General features: G+C 41.8%; 1 protein-coding gene across 1 annotated transcript; it reads left to right on the top strand.

Moving 5' to 3' along the window:
- On the top strand, positions 1 to 5,445 carry SARC_03852 (hypothetical protein). The gene is made up of 6 exons (XM_014302344.1): positions 1 to 175; positions 738 to 840; positions 1,130 to 1,205; positions 2,144 to 2,288; positions 2,933 to 3,043; positions 3,678 to 5,445. The coding sequence occupies exons 1-6, from the start codon at positions 5 to 7 to the stop codon at positions 3,732 to 3,734; spliced, it is 663 nt and encodes a 220-aa protein (XP_014157819.1). The 5' UTR covers positions 1 to 4; the 3' UTR covers positions 3,735 to 5,445.
- Positions 5,446 to 9,002: the final 3,557 nt, after the last annotated feature.

The raw sequence follows: 9,002 nt of genomic DNA, 5'->3' as shown, positions 1-9,002 counted from the left end.
AGGCATGTCAGTGCTATGCAAGGGCAGCCATGCAGAGAAGGTCCACCACGCCTTCCAGGGCTACGACGTGCACCACAACGGATTCATCACTAAGAACGAGATCCGCAAGATGCTCAAAGCGTATTTCTTTCTGAGCATGGAGTTGGTACGCGATGTGATTAGGGGGCTGGAAGAGGTGAGTATGGTTAGAACCGGTTCACATGCACTTGGGTGGTAGATGTTTGTGTGACCTTGTTTGTTTGTATGGGTGGTTGTAGCTGGTGCGTGATGGGACTAGAGGGGTTTGATGAGGTCGAATGTTGTGTTTACATATAACACGCGTTGTGGAGGAAGCCGTGAAGCGTTGGTTCGGACGGGGGATAAGAAGAGGTTGGATGGATCCCATAGCTCATATATGCACATACAAGTGTACGCACTAACATACAAACACACGTCCACATATATATACACACACATACATACATACATACATACATACATACATACACACATACATACATACATACATACATACATACATAAATACATGCATGCATGCATACATACATACATACATACATACATACATACATATATACATGCTTACATACATACATACATATATACATACACACACACACACATACACACACACACACACACACACATATATATATATATTTATATATATAGCTGTGTGTTGTAGTCTTGCGGCTTTTGACTGGCATTTGTTTGGCTACATATCCCGTTCGCTACAGGAGATGGAGGAGGAGGGCTGGTTTGAGATGGCTGAGCAGAAGTCGAATGATTCGTGCATGTACCTGAATCTCATAAACCGCAAGGTCGAGGGTGACGACCAGGGTATGCAAAGCACATGCACACAGCCCTACAGATGCCACAGTAACCCACCCTCTCATAGGCTCACACTCATCCACACGTCGATAAGTGAGTATGATATACATATGCAGTCCCCATGCCGCGATGTGGTCCAGGTATACTGACCACTGATCCTTACGAACCGCTTCCCACAGACTCTTGGGTGCGATGTGTACCCATGCATTTTATTTTTCCTGTAAATGTCTGATTGGCAATTGCCAGATCGATGATCACCTAATCTGCGATCTCATTATTTGACTAAACGTACACTTAGGCGAGGCTAATGGGCATTCGAGGTTCATAACGGCGGACGAGACCAAGCGCCAGTCATTGCAGTTCTTGCCTACGCAGTAAGTCTGAGTGTTCAGGTTGATGTATAGAGTTATCGTCTCACAGGCGTGTGGAAGTGTGTCCTTTATATATATATATATATATATATATTTACATAAATATTTATATATATATACATACATAATAGATATATATATATATATATATAAATATATATATATTATATAATATGTATATATATTTATATATAAATGTATATATATATAATATATATATATTTATATATTTATATATATATATATATATATATTTAACTTGTATATGTACAGGTAGAATCTCAGTATAGTCTCATATCATTTATGTATACCAACACTCGCATAGCAATGTGGGGCCGTCTCTTGCTTCCTTTCTCATATGTAATGGATATGTCTTCATATAGATTCATGTTGACTGATCTAGTGGCAGGTTAGAATAGCAGTAAAAAGGCACATTCACTACAGAGTCTCACCTACCTGGCAGGAGCTCTCTCGGGTTGTTTTATTTATCTCATTTCAATTAGTCAGACAGTACAGCCACTGAACTCTTTTCCTTTTGTTTTATGTGGGGACGTGCCCTGTTTGAAACCTTATTATGTATATCTGTCGTATGTCTTCAAATCATTCCGGATTTAAACAGACTTTTCATTGTGTAATGTGTGTATGTCTAGGCTTTGGCACTCATTCCATCCTTTTCTCAACATATCAGAGGATGCCCAAACGTATATTCACTCGCATACACGCTTCTTGCTTGACAGACATCGGAACATACACAGGATACTTAACATATATACACTCGCATACACGCTTCATGTAAACATATATACACTCGCATACACGCTTCATGTAAACATATACACACTCGCATACACGCTTCATGTAAACATATACACACTCGCATACACGCTTCTTGCTTGAAAAATATCTTAACGTACACCCGACTCCCACCCACTTCTTCACAGTGAACAAGGATCAAATGGGGTGCAAGGCGGTGATGGGTACCAGAGCATCAACAGCATCTCTAACTTTGCGAATAACATTCGAAGGCGCACTAGCTACGCCGTCACTCGCGCACAGCAGAAGGCTGAAAAGGGGGAACTTTGGCCGGTATGTGTATCTGAGTCAATCTGAGTGTATCTGAGTGTATCTGAGTGTATCTGAGTCAATCTGAGTCAATCTGAGTGTATCTGAGTCAATCTGAGCGTATCTGAGTGTATCTAAGTTTATCTGAGTGTATCTGAGTGTATTTGAGTGTATCTAAGTTTATCTGAGTGTATCTGAGTGTATTTGAGTGTATCTGAGTATACCCGAGTATTTGATTCCGCAATGCCTGTAAGTGGAGGTGGGATGTATTTGTACATGTAGGTATGTATTCCCATCCTTTGAACGTGACGTGTGCTGGTACTGGTTGGTAAGTTTGCCGTTCATCTGTGTGCAAGTATAGGCTCATAATTTTGTTCTCAGTACCATAACAGATCAGTTTGTGTTGTGTGCTACACATCTGCCTTCACCATCGTAAAGTGCTCTCATAGATTATGAGATTGTGCTAGGCCGCTTCTTCATCCACTCTGTGCCTGTGTGCACACGCGCTTCCTGGCGAGTAGGGCTCCATCTATATCACGACACACTGCCGTTCAACTCACTGCATACCATTGCTTTGTCCTACACGGCCTGTACATGTGTGTGCGCCTGATACTACTCTGTGCTTGTGTGTGCGTCTGATACCACTCTGTGCTTGTGTGTGCACTCAGGTTATGGAGGCCATGTCCCAGGACGCCATAGACGAGCTGGTGGAAGAAACGTTTGCGCAGGCCGATATCGATATGGACGATGTGGTGTCACGCGAAGAGTTCGAGAGGCTGGTATGTTTTCACTATACGTTTGTACGTCTTTAATTTTGTTGTAGGCACCTTGGTGTGCAATGGTTTATACAGGCGTATGCACGGACATTGCAGACTGCCGAATGTAGGGAAGAATAATAGAATATATAGAATCCCGGTGCCTCTGTAGGTTGCTCTGTATGTATGTATGCTTTTGCAGGTTGGCTTGTATATATACACACTTTTGTAGGGTGTTTTGTATGCATATACGGCTTTTGCAGTGTGTGTTGCTTGCGTATACGTTTACTCTGTATACGTGTTGTGGGGCTACTACTGGGTCTTCAGACTGGGCTGATGGCTACCATGTATGGATTTATGGGTCCATGCCAAAGATAAGTATTTTAAACCTGTTCTATTGTTGCTGGTTGTTTCTCTCGGATACGTTAGGATGCATTGCGAATGGGTCTGTGTCTAATCGCGCATGTGTGGTATCGTATCTATGATCAGCAAATATCTGTGCACTTTGTAGTCTTTTGTGTGCTTTATGAATGTGCACTTTTTTTCTTAGCTTCCACGCGTGCTACATGGTGTGGATGTATGTGTGCTCGTGTTCGTTCCGTTTGCGATAGGGTTATAGTTATATTCATATATGCACAACCTCCTCTGTGTCTTCCAGGCGGCCAAAAATACCACTCTGACAGCGTGGTTCGATGCACTCGGGAGCGTGTTCTGAAGCGGACGCTACCACACTATCAGGCGACTCTCCTTCACCTGTCCAATCCTCGGGTTCACATCTCGCGCTGAGCCCAAATACAAACACACACCAGAAACAGGTGTATTCTGTGGTATTTAGAAGACTCCTTTCGACTGAGGTCGCTCACTGCCTCCGACAGGAGGATGGCCAGCGGTAGTATCACACGGAGTATTTAGATTGAAGTTCGGTACATCACTGGCAACTGAGTGTTGCATTTGGGGCTGATTCGTACCGCAGTCAAAGTAACCCATAGTCGATTAAAGAAAGCTGGCTCACGCGTGTATGTGGTCGGTTGAGGTGAGATGTGTACTATCCAGTTGTGGTATTCGAAGCACTGCGACGCACACTGCGCTAGTGTTTTGGCATCTACTCAGAATGTACACATTTAACCCGCAGGATCTTATGTTTTATCAAACGATCTCAATTCTTCGAGCGGCAGGCCAGTTTCCTGCCCAATCAGCCTGGCATAGATAAAGGTGTGCATTACTTGTGTGCTCAGTTCAACGAGGCGCATGTCACCTGGGGATTAAGCATGATTAGTGGTGCTAGCTCATGCTTGTAGCCTACCGAGGTCAAGCTCGACAACGAGGGGTTTGATTCAGAGTACATTCAACAGGACACACGAGCCCTGCGTCCACTGTAAACCGGTGTACACAGACTAGGCCAGCCTATTTATGTAGGGCATGTATTGCTTGTATATATGTGTATGACATTCTCCTGCTCAGGTCCATTGGTCACGGTGTCTGTGCAGGAAACAAGATGCTCTCGAGGGCTGAAGTGCTCGACTTGTGACTCCGGAATGGAGAGAGAGCTAGTCTGAAGGACTATGAATCTGGTCATGGCACTGAGGCCATAGATTGCACCTACATACATTGGTACACGATGCAAGTAAACGAGCAGCCAGGTACTAACAGCTATGTTGAACAAATATCTCACGAACCGGCTTGGGATGGGCAGATGAACTTGTTATATCCAAGGACTTTATAAGACGTGTGTAAGGCGAGGACTATGTATGGTACACAGGATGATTATCCACCGAAAGCAATCGGTATAAATGTGCATCCTATGTGAGACATCAGAGTTTGATCGTTGCTACCCACGCCGAGAATATTGCTATGTTTGTTTACTGGAGATTAGCTAAACGAGAAAGGCAATGGATACCTCCAAACTCTGACTCTAAACCTTAAAAACCGGGCAGGTTTTTTAACTCTTGCATACCCAAACGTACACGTGGAGCGTATTATTTACCACAAATTCTGACCAACATCTTCGCGAGTGCTAGTGTGCTTGTTCGAGAAGAATAACGTACTAGCCCACGACCACGGGGCATTGTTCAGGAGTAGTTCACATCCAGCAATACTATTCCGGCGGTAGCTTAAATTAAACTATGAAAGCCCACGAGCATATGTCGAGAAGATGGCGTGTGACATTGATCACTCGAGACAAGCCTCAGCGAAAAGCAATGGCAAATCGTCAAGGCATCAACACTCCGCGACAACCTTTGCGGGGCGCCGGTAATGAACAAAGTAAATACTAACAAGGTGTGATGAAATATAGATACATTCACTTAGAACAACGAAGTGAGCTATTCAGTATCAGGTGTAAACGCGAGTGGTGGAAATTACATGTTCTCAATCACAACCTGAAGCGATGATATTGCGATCACTGTGTATGAAAGGATAGATAGGTAATTCAGGACAAGATCAGGACTGATATATATAGACAAGACAGTGATCAGGTTGATGCTAAATTTATTGTGCACTTCTAAATTATGGCCCATTCGTGAGCTTGGTTATTGTCGATTATTTGATATTCCTCCTTGAGCTTTATCAACTCTGGAACGTGGGCTGTCCGACAGCATGTGGCATGGGCTGTGGCTTACAAGTGGACTTAACCCCGCCCCTCACAACTCTGCTGGCATTCGCAGTTCTCAATCCATTCGTAGAGAACGTGCTGGTCATTGTGGATCTTGCAGACATGGTCACCGGTCGCTGAGGTCCGCACGAACTTGTAGCATAGCCTCTCTGCAATGACTGTGTGGTGGTTTTAAGGCCAGACCGACGTACTTGTGCGTTCGCCACTGCTTTAATTAGACCGCTTGTCAAAGTCATGATTTTTATTTGTTGCTTTGTTAGTTTGGATTATGGTGGCTATTAACTCATATCGGTTACTATTTATATGAAAATTGGAGCGAACACACCACAGCACAGTCGAAGACCGCAATCGAATTATCCAATACTTGATAACCTCAGGCACCAGGCCTCAAGTCTATTGAACTAAATATTGACCTTGTACCAGCTTTTGCCCCGCGACCCGCGTGTGTTTAACCAGTGCTAAATGAAAATTACAATGTTCCATTATAATTTTACAAAATTAAAATTGGACTGCTGGCTCTGGAAATAACATATTTGGCCCTGATGCCTGATGGGTCCTGGTAATTTCTTCGAAGCCAAAACAATCTATATCACAGTATCACAGTCACTCTGATATGTAGTATGTCACTTTTTTAAAAACTTTATCCGTCCATCATGAGCAGACCTGTCCAGAAGACCAGACCAGTGCCAAACGGAAAAGTGAGCAAACAAACTGCCAACAATTCTGGGTCAGACAGAAGAGTACTTCTTTGAAGGGGTGAGAGGAGGGGGGGCAGAGTACAGAGGAGCAGATTACATTTTACAGTCTACAGTCTACACTTCTACCTGTAACTCAGTATACACGAGAAAAAAAAACAGTCATAGACTGCATACAACAACTGTTAAAAAATAGGTATTCAAAAGTGCCAGTGCCCAGTCAGCCACATATTTACAATGGTAATTATACTATTGTCATGATGTATCTGCTATATCTGCTATCTACTAAATAATAAATAGTCAATACAGACACAGAGAATCAGAGAGAGAGAAAGAGAGAGAGAAAGAGAGAGAGAGTGTGTGTGTGTATGTGTATGTAGTATGTAATAGTATGTACTATGTATCCACACACACACTCTCTCTACTCTACTCTACTCTAGTGGAGTCGAGTAGACACCAGTGCTATTATATTGTCCAAAGTTAGATTCTCTGAACCTTATAGAAGATAGTGATTGGATATTTTTTAAATTAAACAAAATTCAGAGCTCACTGTAACATTCTCCGATACTCGTAAGTTAGTACCCAATGAAAATCTGTTTTCCCTCCAGCCAGTGTCTATCCAATAAGTCTACAGTAGCAGTCTACTACTAGCAGATGTGAGGCAGTGAGTGTGACAGAGAGAAAGAGAGGGAGTATGGTGCTGTATGCACATTGCAAAATTGCACATACATACTATGTGCAATTGTACATACATTCTTACATACATAGCCACTCTACTACTACTAGTCTCTACTACCTGTATAGCCAGTGCTATTACATTGTCCGAACTCCGAAATCTGATAGAAGATGGTGATTGGTTGTTATTAAAATACGGGCATGCACATATGAAAATTGAGAGCTCACTGTAACTTCTGCCGATGTTCGTAATTTAGTACCTAATGAAATTGTGTTTTATTTTGGTCAGTGTCTATCCAGCTAGAAGGTTATTGGATAAACAAACTCTGGGGAGTCGGGACTCTGCAACAACACGGATGAGTGTTTTAGTTGACTACAGTTTTTGGTGTTTTTTTTGGTTTTTATTAAAAAAACAAGCAAAATTGAATTTTTCTTGACAACTGTGAGAACTCAGACCTGCAGTGTAAATAGTACTATGTAGTCAGTAACTTAGTATTATGTGAAGTGTGAAGTGTGAGACTGAGAGACTGAGACTGAGACTCACAAGTCACAGTGAGTGTGAGTGTTGACATTGGACTGTTGTCAGTGTTGTGAGTTGTCTAATGTTTTTACTACAGTTGAGTCAATTCTCTCTCGAGATTGAATTATGTACTCAGAGAGTGAGGGAGTAGTATTTAGTAGGAGGCAACTCTCTCTACTCTAGAAAGAGTCGTCTCTCTACTACTACTTAACTACTAGTAATAGCTAGTCTAGTAGTAGAAGTAGACGCGAGCAGTTGACTGTTGAGAACTTGAGGCCTAGTCATCATCAGACATCGTGTGTGTCAACGACTCAACACTCAAGTCTCAACAGTCAATAAGTGTATTTACTGGGTCAGTTGGTCAGTACTGGGGTGAGTGGATACTGGTTGGGGTCGTTGGGCCCATGCCCCGTGGGCCATACCGCCATAGCCTAATACATAGGGCATAGGCTATGGTCCCGTCACCATAGCCCGTGCCCTACGGGCCACCGTGCTCTACTCTAATAGAGAGAGAGGCAGTACATACACAGTTAGTACATATTTTTTTATACGAAGTTGCCAAGTGCCACAGACCCACAGTGACACTACGCATATGATTAAAAAATATTCAGTTCCACACCACCAGTTGCCAAATGCCAATAATCAATAATTTTACAAATAGACCTAAAAATTAAATTAAAAACATAGCCTTCTAAATTGTACCTTATTTGTTTTTAAAAACATTAAAAATACAAACATGAATGGTATTCAATCTTTGCAGATCATATCAACAACATACCTTTTGTTTTACTTGCTATTACTCTACTCGGCCATACCAAAAACTGCTTCTAGTTGGTTGTTTCTCTCTCACGAGAGTAAAGCGTTGTTTTCAGCGCGGGTTAACACTTACCACTGCCAGTCTGTGACTGTGACTGAACACTGGGTCCTTAACTCCTTGGGCTTGGTGACAGTGGTGAGCGGGGAATGGGGAATGGGGAGTCTGGAACACTGCACAGACGACAGTGCAACTAATATAAACACAGTGACAGTTTTTTTTTAAACAGACCTTTAGAATAAATAGAGTCGGTCGCCAGTCGGACATAAAAAGTGACACACACGTCACGCAGACTCCAGACTCAGACTCATCAGAATCTCGAGTTCTCGAACCTGAAACCTCGTCCCTCACGGCCTCACACCTCAGAGGCTCAATCACTGTGACGGACTGACGAGTGACGACATGCCGACGGCACAACAATGACAGCACTCTATATATATATATATATATACCGACAATGACAGCACTATATATATATATATATGTATTATTATATATATAATATATAATATAATATAATATATATATATAATATATATATATATATATATATATATAATAATAATATATATATATATAATATATATATATATATATATATATATATATATAATATAATATATATATATATATATATATATATATATATATTATATTAGTTATAGTAT

The sequence above is a fragment of the Sphaeroforma arctica genome (assembly GCF_001186125.1).
Source record: "Sphaeroforma arctica JP610 unplaced genomic scaffold supercont1.205, whole genome shotgun sequence".
Lineage (NCBI taxonomy): Eukaryota > Ichthyosporea > Ichthyophonida > Sphaeroforma > Sphaeroforma arctica.
This window is presented reverse-complemented; position numbering and strand designations above follow the sequence as displayed.

Coding starts and splice junctions, on each gene's coding strand:
- SARC_03852 (XM_014302344.1), top strand. CDS start 5: ATGTCAGTGCTATGCAAGGGCAGCCATGCAGAGAAGGTCCACCACGCC. Junction 176..737: donor TGATTAGGGGGCTGGAAGAG/GTGAGTATGGTT, acceptor CGTTCGCTACAG/GAGATGGAGGAGGAGGGCTG. Junction 841..1,129: donor GGTCGAGGGTGACGACCAGG/GTATGCAAAGCA, acceptor ACGTACACTTAG/GCGAGGCTAATGGGCATTCG.